Below are 18,707 nucleotides of genomic sequence, written 5' to 3' on the forward strand. Positions count from 1 at the left end.
AGTGACTGATGTAAAAATACATTGACAGTATAGGATCAGGAAGTTCATCAGCTTTGACACTGACCTATACTCGGTCCACCTTCTCGTCCTTCAGTGAAGGACATCGGACACTTTGCCTCTCGTGGCCTATCTGGAAATTCAGTGCCCCAGGGACAGCTCTCACTCTGATAATTTACTCTGAAAATTGACCTGCTGATCAATATCAAAGATATGTGGGATTTACTGTTCCTTGTTCACTCTGTCTGCACTCTGCTCAAACCCCCACTACCAACAGGAACTTCTCGTGGCCTTTCCGGCCCCAAATCACCACTTGCTTTTACATATTTATCATTTTGAATATTTCACACACACTTCGACAGAGGCCAGATATTGCACTAGCAATGCTTGAGGGGAAAAAATGTAACTTGAATATGATAAAATGTTTATTAATTGAAAAAGCATGTGTCAAAGTGATTATGAGGGCCACGTAAGAGCTTCAAATGCAGCCATCATAAGGATGTTTCACAAAGCACAGTGAGGATCCTCTTTTTGTCTGATTTTGAATAAAAATGCAACAAAAATAACAAATAATAATGAATAAAAAAATGTACCCCTGACCTTAACCACCCTGCACGTAACTTACCGTACACATAACCTACCATACACCTACCCCTAACCTTAACTACCCTACACATAACCTACCCTACACCTACCCCAACCTTAACTACCCTACACATAACCTACCATACACCTACCCCAACCTTAACTACCCTACACATAACCTACCCTACCCCAACCTTAACTACCCTACACATAACCTACCATACACCTACCCCAACCTTTACTACCCTACACACAACCTTCCCTACCCCAACCTTAACTACCCTACACATAACCTACCATACACCTACCCCAACCTTAACTACCCTACACATAACCTACCCTACACCTACCCCAACCTTAACTACCCTACACATAACCTACCATACACCTACCCCAACCTTAACTACCCTACACACAACCTTCCCTACCCCTAACCTTAACTACCCTACACATAACCGACCCTACACCTACCCCAACCTTTACTACCCTACACATAACCTACTCTACACCTACCCCTAACCTTAACTACCCTACACACAACCTTCCCTACCCCTAACCTTAACTACCCCACACATAACCTACCCTACACATAAGCTACCCTACGCCTACCTCTTATTTTACACCTACTCATTATTTTAATTAGAGCCATATACTGACCTAACATCATTCTTGTATTTCTTTAACATTTGCATTTACATCTGTTTAGTACACAGAGTGTTGACCTGGATGCTGTCGAGTTGAAGTGTTATTTAGTGTCCGTTTAACACGGTGTGTCGATTAATTAAAAATGTGGCTTTTCATAAGACGTTACGTCTGTGTTTCTGCAGCCCCCTGATATCCTCACTCAGTGTCACTATTAATAAAGCATTCAATTTGTTTATGAGCCATTTCAGGTCCATCATGTCTTCTTAATTACAGTTTCACAGTAAAAATGCTTTATGATTTATTCACAAAGGATGTTTTACACATACTTTTGTTCGTACACACCCCAGTCAAAACTGTAAATTTGCTTTTTTTTAATAGTGATTTAAATACATCTCTTTATAATGTGGGGAAAATTAATGAAAATAGGTTGCAGACGCGATACAGTGCAGTGATTTTTTTATTATTTATTTATTTGTTATTATGTTTTGTGGCAATTAGAGCAGAGCAGCAACACAGCCAACAGTACAATACATGCTAGAGTGATAATTAGAGGAGGAGAAAATAGGGCAAAAAAATATTTGAGACAACAACTAAAAATATCTGAGATACTATGTAAAGTATATATGTAAAAATGCTTGAGCCTTTTTGGGGTGAGATGTTCCAGAAGAGGGTCCCACACATTAACCTGAAAAATTAAGCTCATACAAAAAGCACCATGTTGATTATAAAAATGTGAAACTTAAGGAAAATATATGGTGGACCATAACTGACATGAAGACCCAATTCTATTTCTTATTTTTACCCCTACCCCTTGTTTTCGAGTGTCACTTTGCCCCTTGGAACTGAGGTATGAGGGGTTGTGGTTGAAATCTTTCTCTACGAAATGGGACCCTCAAATAAAAAGAGCATTACTTCATTAACAGCTACCAGCGCTGCTCTGTAGGCGACCCTGCCAGTCTGCAGTGACAGCAGAGTAGGGTAAAGTTCAGCTCCTCACTGCTGGGCTTTAGTTACATTTAGGGAATCATATGCCTTCAAAGAGGGGGGCAATTATTTAATATCTCCCACCCCAATTCTTCAGTGATATGAAGCTGAAGTCAGATATTCTCCAGCTTCTTGTTCGAATTTTCCCACTCCACCTTAAATGGAGCAGCAGTTACATTCTGGCGCTTCAGGCATCAGAATTGCTGGACTATTTAAGGTGGAACGGGTAAGTTAGCTAGTTAGCTACTGAGACATCAGCATACTATTAGCGGTGTTTTAATGCTTGTTATGAAGAAAACGACCATAATACATTAAAATGACATTAAAATAATATAATGATTATCGTAATTTTAACAGAAAATACTCAGTTGTGGGTTTCTTTGGTCTCTTGTGCAGCATTTTGCCGCTTTTTCTTTTTTTCTCTCTTAACACTCCGTTTGGAGTGAGTCTCTGAAAAAACTCCGTTTGGAGGGTCATGTAGTTCTAACACTTCACCCTCCCCCTCTATCTCAACGAGAATCAGGACACCCTACACCTTGCGTGAGCACGCAAAACAGATGGGTACAGGTTAAGTGGTAAAATGGGGTTGGGCTAAAGTTTCCCACTGACATATAAAAGTGTGCAAACATCAGAGACCACCCTTCATTTAATTTCCAACATAAAATTATAAAAGAAAACATAAATTTAAATTACACAGAAGCCTAAACAACTAGGTACAATTTATTTTGTCCACTCTTTACCTTCATTCCAACTTCCATTCTTTTCAGGAGACTCACTTTCAGTCTCTCAAAGAATCTGCAGACACACCTCCAAAGTTCAGTCTTAGAAGCTGGTTGATCATTTTCTGAAGTAATCAAACACATTCAGTGGTGTTGAGGTCTGGACTCTGGGGTGGTCAGTCCATCGTTCAGCTTCTTTGTTTGATGTGTCCGTCTCCTTTTCTCAGTGAGGTTCTTCTTGACAGCTACACATCCTTTCAGACCCAGAGCGCTGAGTCGTCTTTTCACAGTGGAAGGATGGACAGAAGCACCTGTGGATGTTTTCAGATCTGAAGCAGCTTGATTTTCTCCTCTCTCTCAGAGATGAAAGCTTTAAGCGCTGTTTATCTGATGGGGGCAGTTTTGGTGTCTACCAGGTCTTCCAGGTGGTTGTTAGGAGCTCCATTTTCTCTGTAGCTTCAGTCCAGGTTTTGGAAACTCCTCTTTTTTCACTCATTTTCCTTTGACTTTCTCTTTCCTTATGCAAGTGGACTGTCTTATATCTCATCTCCTCAGAAGTGTCTCCTAAAAAATGAATACCTTGCACTTAATGGCAGTTTTGAGTGGAAGATAAATAAATGAAGGCTGGGCTGTGACTTTTGCACGATACTGTTCAAAAATACCTTCAGAAATTCTTATCATACAACTTAATCTCTTGTCCATGCTGTTTGGAGTTGATATGAAGCTTCCACTGCGTTAAAAATTGCACTTTTTTTCTTCAAAAAAAGGGCTTGGTGCAAATAGGCCTTTACAGGAGGTGGAAAGAAGCTGCAGTGGGAATTGCACTAGTATTAACCTGAATCCACTGGGCAACTGATGGACTTTTAGTTAGTGATTTCTTTAAAGCTTGTGTGCATTAGCCGCTACCCCATCTACGGAGACGATAAGGGTCTTAACTAACCGCTGAGTCTGAGGAGATTACATGGCCTTGTTATTGATTCTTTATTTGCATTTAAAACACATTATTCCAGCGCTGAGGCACATTTCTCACATTCTTGTGGTTTGTTGTGGTTTGTTGAGCTCAGAAACGTACCTACAGAAGATGTATTGACTTCTCCTTTGACTGCTTTCAAAATCAAGTCCCATTCGTTTTCCTTTCACATTCTTCTGTTTCTTCAGCTGTCTACAAAGTAACTGTCAAAAGTAGAGTTAAAATGAATCGTTACAGTTTTATTACAATAAGGAGAAAAAAAAACAATAACACTGAGATATTTGCTCTGACATAGAGCCAGAGCATCTGGCAGCGGCAAACAGCGATCATTACTTTCATGATGGATTTGCGTTGGGTTCGTTGCATTTCAGAAGATTTGTTTTATTCCGCTGCTTTTTGCTTATCTTGCATTATTCTTTATTCGAGTAGGGCCTGCGCTTCGCCTGCAGCGCCTTACCTTAAAGAACGGAGCAAAAATACGGCCAGCGGCCTGAACTCGGAATGTGTGAGAGCAAAAATAGAAAAGCCGCTCCTCCTGCGCATCCAGCCGGCGCCTTCGACTTTGCGCGGCATCCCTTAAAGACATTATGTGTTTTTGCTGCATTGTGTGTTTTGTCCCAAATGGAAGCCTGAGAGCGCTTCCGTCCTGTTACAGAGGATTTTAAGGGATTTTCACTAGAAAACGGGAGCAGCCGTACTGGTAACTTATTCCGCAACACGGACTTCCCCTCGAGGAGGCTGATCTCCGCGTCTCGGCGCAAGCTGGAGCAGCTGGCACTAGAAGTGATACATGCATGTGTTCCGTCGCCTCCAAATACGATTTCATCCTCTGCGTGCGTATGCGCGTTGCATGAGAAAGGAGCTTTTTGAACTCGCCGCTGCTCTGCGGATCTTGTTGTGCCAAGCCCTCGTGCAACCTAGTTTGTGAGACTGCTTATGTATGTGCATGTGTGCGTGCGGATACGTGTTCCTGCGTGTTAATGAGAGGGAGATAGAGGAAGGAGAGGGGGATGGTAGAACGGGAGGGATACAGCTGGAGAGAGAAAGAGAGAGAGAGAGAGAGAAAGATTGAGTTTGGTGAAAAGGTAACCATGGTAACTCCCTTCGCTAAGGTTTGCATTGAGGGAGAAAGAAGAGAGAGGGAGGGGGGGTGGCTGGAACAAACAGGCAGGGAGGAAGAGAGGTGGTGGGGTGGTGCTGGTTGGGGGGGGTGCTGTTAGGATGCTGATGTAGAGTCCAGGCTAAAGGGTTAATATGTGTCAGAGCAGCAGGTTAATTTTTCATCAAACGTAGAGGGCAGCGCAGTGTTCACACATTAACCAGACCCTGCAGGACACGCATGGATGGAGAGAGGGAAGGAGAGAAGTAAGGAGGACACTGATATGCTTAGGGACGGGAAGAGGGTCGGGACAGTGGAGGAAAGAGGCGTTTAGAGAGCAGGAAGGCAGAGCCAGTGGCCGTAGGAGAGTCTCAGAGTCGCGGACGCATGGCACATTTCACATGGACGAGCCTGAGCACACGGCAACTACATTTCCCAGCAGGCCCACAGCTGACTCAGTTTCCCATCAAGCGGAGTCATTTACGAACTGTATTTCCCATCAGCGCCATAGCAGCAGATGTCATCTTCCATTACGGTCACTTAACGTGGCAGTTCACACTCGGAGCTAATTGTGTCTCTTGTCAGTCATGCGTGAAGATGACACAACGCGGATAAATAAAATAAGGTGACGGTAATTTCAAGCACGATGTTTTAATAATCGTTTTTTATGGCGGGTGCGTCCGTCCTTTTGCCTGGCAAGCTGGCCTGCGGCATTCCACACAGATGCAGTGAGGGGGGTGGAGGGGGGTGCTTAGACAGAGGCTGGAGCAGGTGCAGATGCAGTCTGGAGTTATGAGAGTCCTAGAGAAGACCCTGGGCCTCCCCATGCTGCTGTTTGTGCAGAAGGGCCTGGAGTTCCAGCTCCTAGGGTTTCGACCTTGGGATTTTCACTTATAACTCTGCATGTGTTCTAACTCTAAGTGTTCTAACTCTGGGGTGTTTGGGACGCTGGGGTTTAGACCCCATTCAGACTCTGGGGTTGTGCTGCCAGGATTTGGGTTCCAGAGTTTAGGTTCCTGGGGTTTGGACTTGGGATTGATGTTTTGGGTATTTGACTCCTGGGTTTCTTTCAAGCTCGTTGAGTTTGAGCTCCTTGGCACAGACTCATGGGGATTGGGCATTTAGGGGTTGCAGTCGTGGAATTTTGATTCTGGGATTTGTTGCCCCTAGGATTTAGGCTCAGATTCGACTCAAAGGTTTTGTGCTTTGGGGTTTGGACTATGGGTTTGGGCTCCTTGGGTTCGATTGCTAAGGTTCAGGCTTCTGTGATTCACGCTTTGAAGTTTAGACTCTGGGATCTGGACTAAAGACATCAAACTGTGGGGTTTAGACTCTGGGACTTGGACTTGGGGGTTTGTGCTTTAGGTTTTGACTCTGGGATTTATAAGTCTGGGTTTTTGGCTCCTTTGAGTCTGGGTTTCACACTCTAGGTTCCAGACACTAAGGTTAAGACTCTCAGGCTCAGAATCTAGGATTCAGACTCTTGGGTTTGGACTCAGGGATTGCTCTCATTGGGCTTTGGAGTTTGGACATTGGGGTCTGGACTCTAGACATCAAACTCTGGGGTTTTGACTTCAGGATTTGGATTCTACTCTAGGTTTCACGCTCTGGGTGTCAGACTTTGGGGTTGCACCTCAGGTTTGGACCTTGGTGTTTGGACTCAGGGATTGGACTCACTGGGTTCGACTTCCATGGTTCACACTCCTGTGATTGGGGCTTTGGAGTTTGGGGTCTGGAATCTAGAAATCAAACTCTGGGGTTTAGACTCTGGGACTTGGCCTCTGGGGTTTATAATTTAGGTTTTGGACTCTGGAAGGTTTTGGGCTCTGGAATTTGGACACTTGGGTTCAGACTCCAGGTTTCACACTCCAGGTTTCAGACTCTGGGGTTGAGACTTCCAGGTTCGGACCCTGGGGTTTTGGCTCCTGGCTTTTAGTCTCCCAATAGAGCTACTGTATGGAAGCACTGCACATGGCAGGTTGTAACACACAGTATCACAGTACCTCTCAGGTCACAGTTAAACAAGGCTGTCAGGCAAGCTCGACAGAGTGCTCTCTGCAGTCTGTGTGCACGCTTGAGTGTTGGCCTTAATGTCATTACACACTGTGTGCGCATTATTGATTAATCTAACCAGGCTTATTGCCCTGCTCCCCCAGCCTCTCTCCTCCATCTCTGCACCTGCATGGGTAGATCTACTACAGCACAACCCTCTCCTCTCCTCTCCTCTTCTCAGTCCATCTCTGCCTGCTTTATATTCATTCGCTTGTATTGTCTTTCTTCCACATCTCTCCATCTCCCCCTCTCTTTCACTTACTCTGGCTCTCTCTGCTTTATATGCACCTCTGTGTTGTCATTGCCCTCCCTCCTTCTCCGTGTTTCATATTCATTTCTTCCTATTGAGCCCTTCCCCTCCCTCCCTTTCTCTCCCTCCTTCTCTCTTTCTCTGGAAGAGATTATTAATATTAATGTCTCTGTCTCTTCCTCTCCTTCTATCTCTCCTCTCCCGTTCCTCCCAAATCTCTCTTCTCCTCCGCCCTCGATCTCTCTAATATTTCCCCCTTTTCCACTGTTTCTCGCCGCCTTGACTGTCTCTCTCCCCTCCCTCCCTCCCCTCTTCTCTCTTTATCTTCATCTCTCTCTTAGACTCTTCCCCCTTTCTGTAGCTGTTCTGTATTCATCTATTAGTGTTGATAATTCCCTTCTCTCCCTGCGGCTGTACAGTCATCTATCAGTTTAATAATCCCTCGTTCTTTCTCTCCTCACCCCCTAGATTTTTTTTTTTTGTGCCAGGCTTGAAGACTCCCCGTGTCAAATGAGTTTTTGTGTCTGTGTCCCATCATTAGGACTATCATCATTAATAACGGCCTGCGTTTCACCAGATTTGCCCTTATATAAGGTTACCCGGGTCTAAATAACCTGCAGTGAGATCGGAACTCTCCTGCTCAGGGTCCGTCCTGAATTAGCCATCCATCAAAGTAAACGCACTGCGCCATCGTACGTCCTCGTTGTGGCCCCAGGAGCTTATGGGTTCCTGCAGACGCGAGGATTAGCACAATGACCCGCAGCAGCTATATTACGCTGGTAGACACCTGAGGATTAGGAATGTAACTCTGGCGTTAATGAGGTGTAAATGTGGACTTGTGTATTTTGTCTCGCATCTGTATAACAAGCAAAGTGCCAGGCTAAAGAAACCTTTCAAGACCTAAGCCTAAAGCGGGGCATAAAGTACGCTGGGTGATATACCCTGTACACCGGAAAAGCATGATTCGACATGGCATGTTCTTGATTTTTAGTTTTAGAGACATTTGCTCAACATGTCTCATAGATAATAAACACTGGGCCTTCACCAACCGTTCTTCAGAAGAAAACCCACTTAAGATTCTGACATTCACCAATGTTTTCTTATTTGGGTTTCGTTCTTAGGTCAGAACAGAATCTACACACACTCATGAGCACAAAGGTGAGAACAGTTCTGCACTTTAAGAACACGTCATGAAACTGATGTAGACTTTTTCTTAAGATCTTTCTCAAGAACACACTTAAGAAAAGCTTTGGAAGACACTGGTGAATGAGGCCCTTTATGTCCATGATATAACGATGGGGCAATCGTGGGCTGGAGGTTATGGAACCAGCCTTGTGACCGGAAGGTTGCCAGTTTGATCTCCTGAGCTGACAGTACGTTACTGAAGTGCTCAACTGCTTCCCGGGCGCTGTGGATAGGGCTGCCCACCACTATGGACAAGTGTGTTCACTGCCTCCTAGTGTGTGTGTGTTCACTAGTGTGTATGTGGTGTTTCACTGCATGGATGGGTTTAAATGCGGAGGTGAAATTTCTGCGTTGTTGGAATAATAAGTTAAATTAACTTACAAAGTATACTGTAAAAAAAAGATTGTCTTTAAAAAAAGCTTTTTCACTTTTAGATCTAACATGTAAACTTTGAGATCAGCAAAAGCAACATTTACATCAATTTTAATCTCAAAAATCACCCTCTGCTCCTGCACCTTTCACCGTGTATGTAGTCTGCCAAGTGCGGTAGATTACAGTTTCAAATTCATAAAAGTTAAACAAATAGTTCAATTCCTTTCTGTAAATCTTTTTTTATGTTTGGTTAATAATTGCAATAATGTGTTAAGTTTCCTTTGGTGTAATTTTACAAACAACCTGCCAGATTTGTAAGAGAGTCCTCATGGGTTCATTAACTTTATTAATGCAAATTTAATTAAATTAATTTAATTTAATCTCATACCATCACACTGTAAAACATTTGGAAAAGACAAGGCGAGTTTATTTTTACAGCACCTCTTATACACTGCTGTCATTGTCAAGTGCTTTACAAATGAGAAAATACAGGGTCAGAAAATAAAGAGTTAAAAAAAAAGTCAACAAGAATAGAAATTTAAAAACATTAAATTTGAAACAATAGATTTAAAAGTGAAAATCATTAAATTAAAAATCAAATTATACATTTAATTGGTTAAAAAATCAAATTAAAACCAAAAGTTAGATTAGGAAAAAAATGTTATGATGACTTTTATTTTATTTATCTCTCAGGCTTAGTACACAACTTATTATTTTATTTTTAATTTGGTGATATATTATGCTATAATCAGTCTACAGTCAAATGCAAAAGTTTGGTCAGGTTACATGTTTGGTTGATTTTCTAAGTGTAAGTATGTGAGCACATCCTCCACAGAGACACACTTCTGCACATTTGAATGCACAATTACTGTTTAATTGGCGATTTTTAACATATTGGGGAAAAAATATAACAAAAATGTGGCTTGTGAAAAACCTATGTCACATTTTTTTTCTCTCCAATGTATTAAACTCAGAAAAAAAGTAGAAATTGTGCACTAACATTTACAAAAGATGCCATATTTAGGTCTAAGTTTGTTCTCTGTAGAAGACGTATTTACTTTTTTTCACTTAGAAACTCAACAACACATGCAATTCGATCAGTGGTGTTCAAACTTTTGCATGCGACTACATGTCCTATCAAAAAAATACATTCCTTTGGGAATTTTGAATGTGAGATTGCTATCAGAATGAAGTAATAGGTAAACCCTTTATCCTACTTCAACAATGATTCATTGCTCCTGTAATTCTTAACACCAGTGGTCTCCGTTCCTGCTCCTGGAGATCTACTTTCCTGTAGAGTTTAGTTCCACACTGCAAAAAATGGTATCTTGTCAAGGAAAATTATCTTAAATGTAGTCAGTAAATCTAATATTTCTCCTGTTGACATTGTTGTAAACTTAATTTGAGATTATCGAACTTATTTCTAGACATTCTTGTTTTAAGTGATTTTATTAAGTAAAGTTATCTCACTGTATTGGTAGATTGTTTTGCTTATTTTAAGAAATGTGCTTGAAACCTGTAGAATTATCTGCAGGTATATTTTGATAATTTTGTTCAATAAAATCACCTAAAACAAGTAAAAATGTCTATAAATAAGCTGGATAATCTTATCAGTGCACAACCATCTCAAAATGGGAAAAATTAGATATATCGACTAGAATTAAGATCATTTCATCTGACAAGATGCTATTTTTTACAGTGCAACCTGCATCTAACATGCTGCTCCTGCCTTACCTAACACTAATGTATCTGATCCAGCCACTCAAGGACTTCTGAAGATTTTAATTAAGCGGAGCTTAATTAATAAGTAAATAAGTTAATGTAATAATTTCCAAACATTTGCTCATCTTCCTTTAAGCCAGGGCTTCCCAATGCTGGTCCTAGAGCACATGTGTCAGACTCCAGTCCTTGCGGGCCAAAACACTGCAGACTTCAGCACACTGCCTCATTAAACACACCTGATAAAGCTCATCAGCTACTCAGCAAGGCCTTCATGAACTGAGTTCAGAGTGTTAAATGAGGGTAAACGCTAATCTCCGCAGCACTTTGGCCCAGAAGGTCCCCAGTTTGACGTGTCTGTCTTGGAGAGTTCAGATCCAACACACCTGGCTGTGATAGTCAGATGCCTCTGAGGGCTTTATTTTTAGGATCAAGTGTGTTAGATCAGGGTTGGAGCTAAACTCTGCAGGGTGGTAGATCTCCAGGACCAGGAATGGGCTGCCCTGCTTTAACCGTTAAACTAAAGGGTTGTTATCTAATATTAATCTTAAGGCTTTTTATTCAGTAACTATTATAAAACACTAATGAAACAACTAATGTGTAAGTTCTGAAGTTATGAGAGTGAGGAACCGAAGCGTAGACCCACAAACGGGGCGCCTTAAGGGGTTTAACAGGATTCATTTCCATGTTTTTATTTCTCAAGAAGGCAACAAAATGAAGTTCTGCGATCCTGATGTTTCCTCTGTTTTCTCTTTTCCAGTAACACACATATTCCACACAGAGAGGCTTCTCCAATTCTCAGAGGACGCTTTAAGGGAAAAGGAGGCACAGCATATGTAAATGTGTCATATCTTTTAAAAAAATAAACAAGGAAGGAACAAACAGGCGTACCGAGGAGACGGCGGAGCGTTTCACCTGAGAAACAACACAAAACAATGTACGACTAAACTCAAATCGGCGGCTGAGACGCGATACGGATATTTCTGGAACCGGTCTATCATACACCCCTGGATTACGGGAAAGGTCATGACCCAGTTGCCATGCGTATCACCACGGTGACCGGCCTTCCTAGCCCCTCCCCCCTCTTCCTTCTATTGGCCCAGCTGCCGTTGTGGCTCCTCCTCCTTGGCCAAGAGGTAGCAGGAGCCACGTCTACCTGCCCTACACCTTGCAGTTGCTCCAATCAAGCCAGTCGAGTGATCTGTACAAGACAAAACCTGGATGAGGTGCCTGAGAATATATCCAACAACACGCGATACCTCAACTTACAGGAGAACTCGATACAGGTAAGTATTGTCCCGACTGCTTCTTACTCAGCGGCCGTGTTTGTGCGAGTTGTTGAATGTTGATGCCTGTGTTTGCCGGTTGTCTGTCAACACCTTCACAGCTTTAATTACTGAGGCATCGAGAGACTGTAACACAGGCACTGCTTAAACAGTGAGTGAAGGTGGTGTAAGCATCTTTCTGCGCTGAAACACAAATGAAATAGTTGCTGATTCTGTTCGGGCCCTCGTTCAAGTTCAGGGCTCCATTGCTGAATCAGGTGTTACGATGTGACCTAATTTGAAAGCAAGGTACATGTTCGTGGGATTAAAGGGGAATTCCACCCTATTTGTTTTTCAAAATGAGGGCATAATTAAAGGGGTAAGATGTAAACAGCCGTTCAGAGTGGTTTGGTGCGAGAGGCTCCGTTCTAGAGAAACTTGCCGAGAGTTGTTCATAATGTTGGTAATAGGAACCAGACGTCCGCCTCTAAAAGCTCCCTCACAGAAAGTTATTGCATGAAATGGTTATGAATTCACTACCTGATGTCTGAGAAATTGTTTTATGGTAGTCTTGAAATGAAGTTTTGGCCTAAAACACATTTTTTAAAATCCGTTCATGGCAGAGAGCAGTGTACACTGTCAGAAATAAAGGTTCTGTGCAGGTACATTTTTCAGTTACCAAGGTACAAACAGTGTAAATGTTCCCTCAAAGGTACAACAGTGGTTTTAAGGTCTGATTGTGAACCTTAAATAAGTTTTTCCAGGTGAAAAGTACGGAATTTTTCATAACCGAATGTTTTAAAACAGAACAGTAAAATAAAAGCCTGGAGACGAGACGGGGTGTGTGGAGTCAGTACAGCTTAGAACATATCATTTCAGTGGATTATGGTTCAGTTATGTTCCCTGACTAAAGGTACTCGGATGTACCTTTGAGGGTATCACCCCAGTGACAAGAGGGGAACTGCCCCAGTGACAGTTCAGAGTGTAAGGCAAATTAGTCCCCAAAGAATGAACCACAATGAACCATTTCGCATCAAACCACTCTGACCGACTTGCTTACATCAGAGACACACAGTTTCAATAACCCCCGTCTACTTACATGTTTTGTTGGTTTTCTAAGGGAAAATAAGTTAACTGTAAGTTCCCGTTACACTTCCTTACAGTGAATTAAAATATCTTGTTTTTCTGTACATTTTTCTGCAGTTTTTATTTATTTGATTAGTTTGAAACAATGAAAATAATTACATTAGAATGTGCAGAAACTCTAGAACTTTCTCTGTACACTTGCTTTCACTTATAAAATCAACAAAGGATGCAATTGGACGTGGGGCACCCAAACTTTTGCATGTGACTGTGATTAAAGTCAGTGCAGGCAGAAATTTAGAAAAATTGGTGGAATTCCCCTTTAAATAGTAAACAAATGCAGAGAGTTAATCCTTCGTAGTTTGATCTGAAAGGGTTAACAGAAAGCATCCCTATTAAAAATAGAAAAAATAATAATAATACTCATCACGTCTCCCTCTTAGCGTAAAAATTCTGATTTGGTTTGTCGTATCCTGGAGCCCCACTTGAAATGATTAAAAATCTAAAAATGTTTTAACACCTGAAGGCATCCTAGATTTTTTTTTCTTTGGCTTCTTTCTCTCTCATTGCTGTGTACCCCGAGAGTAGAGATTTGACAGTTTCCTCTCCCATCCTCTCTCTGAAACACCCCCAGCCCACTGTGTTTCACACCCACCTCCCCTTCCCTCTGCTTCCCTCCCCTCCCCTCGTGTGGTTCGTATATAGTGAGAGCTGTGGCGGCAGGCCAGGACTAGGCTTCGCTCTCTGCCCAAGGAAAGCAGCTCAGGCTGTCACTAATGTGCCGATTCTCTGTGTAACGCAGCTCTCTGCATCTTCAATGTGTGAAATTGCGGTAGCATTTGAAACCCGTACATCATGTCAAGAGGAATTTGAGCCATCTCTAATGAGAGAGGCCTTGGTTGTGCTCACTGGTTAAGTAAAAATATTTCCATAAAATGAATTATTTTGACACATGCCACGAGAAGACTGCCGCTGCTCCTGGAGATGCGCCCTGTCTGTGTCTTTTTTGAGGTTTTATTAGGTAGTACTGTCAAACAGATGAGCTAACTCTCCTTAGCTAAATGCCTCAACTTTTGACTGCTCTTGTTACAGGGAAATGTTTTATGCGCACTTGCTTTTGAGACTACAATGCATGGCAAATATAGAACAAATAAAACGGGGTTTGTGACTGGCTGCAAACAATGGCTCTGTGCTCAATAGTAATTTGTAGAATGTGTTTTATGCCTAGATCTTTGACTGTACCATTTGTCTAAAGTTTTAGGAGAAACAGACAGTCAAATCAAACCCAGACACGAACACATCAGCAAAGAAACTGTGATTGGGATGTCACATAACTGACAGTTCTATTTATGAAGCGTTAGAAGAAGTGGTATCTAAAATAGCCAACAATTGAACTTTAAGAACCTCATATTTCTAGAATCTCAAAGACATAAATTTAACTTGGACTTGAACTTCTCTCACCCAGGTGATTAGGTCAGATACCTTCAAGCACTTGCGGCACCTGGAGATCCTCCAGCTTTCCAAGAACCACATTCGTCAGATTGAGGTCGGTGCATTCAATGGCCTCCCAAACCTCAACACACTGGAACTGTTCGACAACCGCCTCACGCTGGTGCCATCGCAGGCGTTTGAGTACCTCAGCAAGCTACGGGAGCTCTGGCTTCGCAACAATCCCATCGAGACGCTGCCAGGCTATGCCTTCCACCGGGTGCCCTCCCTTCGTCGCCTTGACCTGGGTGAGCTCAAGAAGCTGGACTATATTTCAGATGCTGCCTTTGTCGGACTCATCAATCTGCGCTACCTAAACCTTGGTATGTGTGGTCTGAAGGACATCCCCAACCTGACGCCTTTGGTCCGGCTGGAGGAGCTGGAGCTCTCTGGAAACAGACTGGAGATCATAAGACCTGGATCTTTCCAAGGACTGGAGTCTTTGCGCAAACTGTGGCTCATGCATTCCCAGATGTCCGTCATCGAGCGCAATGCATTTGACGATCTCAAGAGCCTTGAGGAGCTGAACTTGTCGCACAATTCCCTTCACTCTCTGCCCCATGACCTCTTTACCCCCTTGCAGAAGCTGGAGAGAGTTCACCTCAACCACAATCCCTGGGTGTGTAATTGCGATGTTCTTTGGCTCAGCTGGTGGCTGAAGGAAACGGTACCGAGCAACACAACCTGCTGTGCTCGGTGCCATGCACCACCCTATCTGAAGGGCAAGTACATCGGCGAGCTTGACCAGAGCCATTTCACCTGCTACGCCCCTGTCATTGTTGAGCCTCCCACAGACCTCAATGTGACCGAGGGTATGGCTGCTGAGCTCAAGTGCCGCACCGGGACCTCCATGACCTCCGTTAACTGGATCACACCCAATGGTACACTGATGACCCATGGGTCATATCGTGTCCGAATCTCTGTGTTGCATGATGGCACTCTGAACTTCACCAATGTAACCTTGCGTGATACTGGCCAGTACACATGCATGGTGACCAACGCAGCTGGAAACACCACAGCAACAGCTGTACTGAATGTCACCGCAGCAGATGCCAGCATCAACTACACTTACTTCACTACTGTAACTGTGGAAACTGTGGAATCCACAGGAGAAGAGGATTCTGCCCTGCGTTCCATCAACGAGACCATCATCCACATCCCTGGACCGACACCTTCTGGGCGTCTCTGGCATGATGTGATCCCGACCACTGCCTCATCTCTGTCGGTTTTTGGCTCTTCGTCCTCTCCCCGGGCAACCAAACCCACCTTTACTGTACCTGTCTCTGAGCCCAGCTACCCTTCGGGCCTGGATGACGTGATGAAAACCACCAAAATCATCATTGGCTGCTTCGTGGCTATCACCTTCATGGCGGCTGTGATGCTGGTGGTTTTCTACAAGCTTCGGAAACAGCACCAGCTCCACAAACACCATGGACCAGCGCGGGCTATAGAGATCATCAACGTAGAGGATGAGATCGGAGCAGGAGCCAGCGTCCGAGGCAGCGGGATCAGCGGCGGCTCGACCGTGCCCCAGGTCGGATCCGGAGGAGGAAGCCAAAGCTTGCGGCTGCACCACCCAGAGATTGTCAACTTGCCCAACCTTGCTCGAGCGGAGCACCTCAACCACTACTACAAGCCCCACCACTTCAACAACAACATGATGGGTCTGGGCCTCTCTGGAGGCTCTGGTGTTGGCCTCAACAACAACAACAACCCTTCTTCTTGCTCCCAGTCCCAAACCACACCCATCTCTTGCGCCCAGGTGCCTGTCTCTATGGGCAGCGTGCCATGCTCCATTCCCTCCTCGATGCCCCTGCCAAACCTCGGTATCCACGGGTCACTCAAAGGCCTGATAGGTAAAGGGCAGAACCCTCAGATCGAGCCCCTGCTTTTCAAGAGTGGCTCCAAGGAGAACGTCCAAGAGACTCAGATCTAAAACAGGAAGAGAGTGAGTGAGAGTGAGAGCGAGAGAGAGAGAGAGAATGAAAGATAGGGAGATGAAAAGAGGAAAGAATAATGGAAAGATAGCATCAGGAAGACAGTAACAGATGAAGGGCACTGGCTGTTCAGCCCCCGTGGGTATGTTCTCAGGAGTAACGAGCGAGGTAGACCCAGCATTGTATGACATATTACCTACACAAGAATAAGACGTAGCTGTGAACCACTACAAAGTCGGCACTGCGACGACACAGAGTGGGTGAAAGAGGAAGGCAAGACCACCACACCGCAGTTAGGATAATGTTTTTTACTTTTTTCCATACCACACTGATCAGTGTCGAAGCGAACGTGCTCCCACAGCAGCACACAGTACAGTATCAACACATTCGAATTTAAGATCAGCATCATGTGCCAAACTTGCACAGATCCGTGCCAAAGCAGAAATCTTTGCGCATCAGCGTCACGAAGCATGTCCACTATCTCACAGAAAGGGTCGAGAACAGTGTCAGTGTCTGTACACCTACGCTGACATGCTATGAGACACTGCACAGTATGCATTAGAAGATCTGTGTTCATGAATTCATGAACAAAATCTTTAAAAAAAAAATAGATATATACATATATATAAATATATATAGAACACAAGCAACGGAAAGTATTTTATCTTGTGCGTAAGCGTTTTAGAGTGCCAAGGGAAGCCTGGGACGACAAAAGGGAATGACTGTACTTGAAGGTTTGCAGTAGCATTCAGGGTGGACGGTGGATTAGACAGACCAGCACTGTGTTGAGGGCTTGTGTTTCGTTCTGATGGACTCTGCCATATTCTCACTTTCTCCTCCCTTTGAACCTTCTTCTTGAGGTGAAAGGAAGAGAGAGAGAGGGGAAAAAAAGACAAGATTTTTTCGAAAAAGAACCTTAAAGGGCAAAAGACATTGATCTTACACTAAAGAGAAAAAAATAATAAACTGTGAAAGTACACATGATATATAAATATATTTTCATTCAGAGAAATAAATTATGAAGAATCTTTAGCATTTTTTTTTTGTTTGTTTTTGGTTTCGTTTTCTGACTGAAAGCCACGGCTCTTGAAGAATCGAGCAGCTGCAGTTGTAGCGCTTTGACACTCGGGAGAAACCTTTAGTCTGCTTACAAACCGACAACACGGCGGAAAACCTCGCGGTCGTCTGTGGGACACCAGGCGGTCATGGACAGGGTGGGGGGGTGGGGGGGGGGTTGGCGGGGAGGGTATTAAAATTCAGGAGATTGTGTCTGACTACTGCTTATTTTTAGTCCTTAAATCCTCTTCCCTTTTCTTGTTGCATTCTTACTAACAGGGTCGCTGAAGAAGAGTAACGTTTGTTTGTCTTTTACAGTGGAATTGTAACGGATTATAAACATTTTAGTGACACAGAGCGGCTCGAGCGGGGAACAAATTACCAATACCGATAAACTATGCTAACCATAATGCAGATAATACAGTAATAGGTAATGTAATGAGAGCAAAATGTGAATTTTTATCTAAATGCTGCTATACAGAGAGATATTTGATGTGCGGAAAAGTGAAACGATTTAATCTGTCCCTCTATATTGAATAAGAGTAAATATAATATTATTGATATTGCAGTTATTATTATTATAACTATAAAAATGCTTATATGTCAGCTGTTTTTTAATCATTATTATGATTATTATTATGATTAATTTGTTTCCTTTTGTATCCAGAGGTGATGTTTGTATTTCATTGTGCTAGAAGTGATTGTCACTACAGCATATATTCCCTGAGGGATTACAATTACAATACGATGGCAGGAACTACAACCACAGATTTGCTCGGAAAGCAGCAACATTCCCCCGAAAAAGTGGAAAAAGGGTATCGAAAACGGGCTCTCCGGCTCTCCTGTTCCTTCTGTTTTGTACAAGAACTCAACCAGGAGCCTGCGTTCCTTTTTTGTCCCCCCCTATGTGATTGAACATGTTTCCGAACAGAACACAGACTCTGATGAACATCACGGACGGGAGTACAGTGGATTACAGCGAATCACTGTGTTCTCTAACGCGGACGGACGCAGGATACGAGCAAAGACTCTGAGGGCTAATGGAGGACAGGATTTTGAAGCGTTTGACAGGTAAGAGAAACCCAACTCAGTGAGCGAGACCACGCTAGACTGGAATAAAAGAGTTTGGCGAATCGTTTTTTGTTTTTTGTTTTTTTAAAATGGAAAAAGGACAAATAAACGACTATAGAAACTTATAGAGCTCTTTTAAAAACAAACCTATTATGATAAGTGTCTTTCATTATTTGTTTTTATCTAGTTTGATTTTTTTTTTTTTTGTTGGTTTGTTTTCTTTTTTTTTA

General features: G+C 43.1%; 1 protein-coding gene across 1 annotated transcript in view; it reads left to right on the forward strand.

The window, feature by feature from the left end:
• lrrc4ba (leucine rich repeat containing 4Ba) overlaps positions 1-16,998 on the forward strand; it is a 39,200-nt gene extending 22,202 nt beyond the window's left edge. Inside the window, exons 2-3 of the mRNA XM_036590448.1 lie at positions 11,338-11,863; positions 14,391-16,998. Of these exons, the coding sequence (XP_036446341.1) occupies positions 11,618-11,863; positions 14,391-16,349 (2,205 nt within the window). The 5' untranslated portion in view covers positions 11,338-11,617 and the 3' untranslated portion in view covers positions 16,350-16,998. The remainder of the gene's footprint in view (positions 1-11,337; positions 11,864-14,390) is intronic.
• Positions 16,999-18,707: the final 1,709 nt, after the last annotated feature.

Source organism: Colossoma macropomum, unplaced genomic scaffold, assembly GCF_904425465.1.
Source record: "Colossoma macropomum unplaced genomic scaffold, Colossoma_macropomum, whole genome shotgun sequence".
NCBI lineage: Eukaryota > Metazoa > Chordata > Actinopteri > Characiformes > Serrasalmidae > Colossoma > Colossoma macropomum.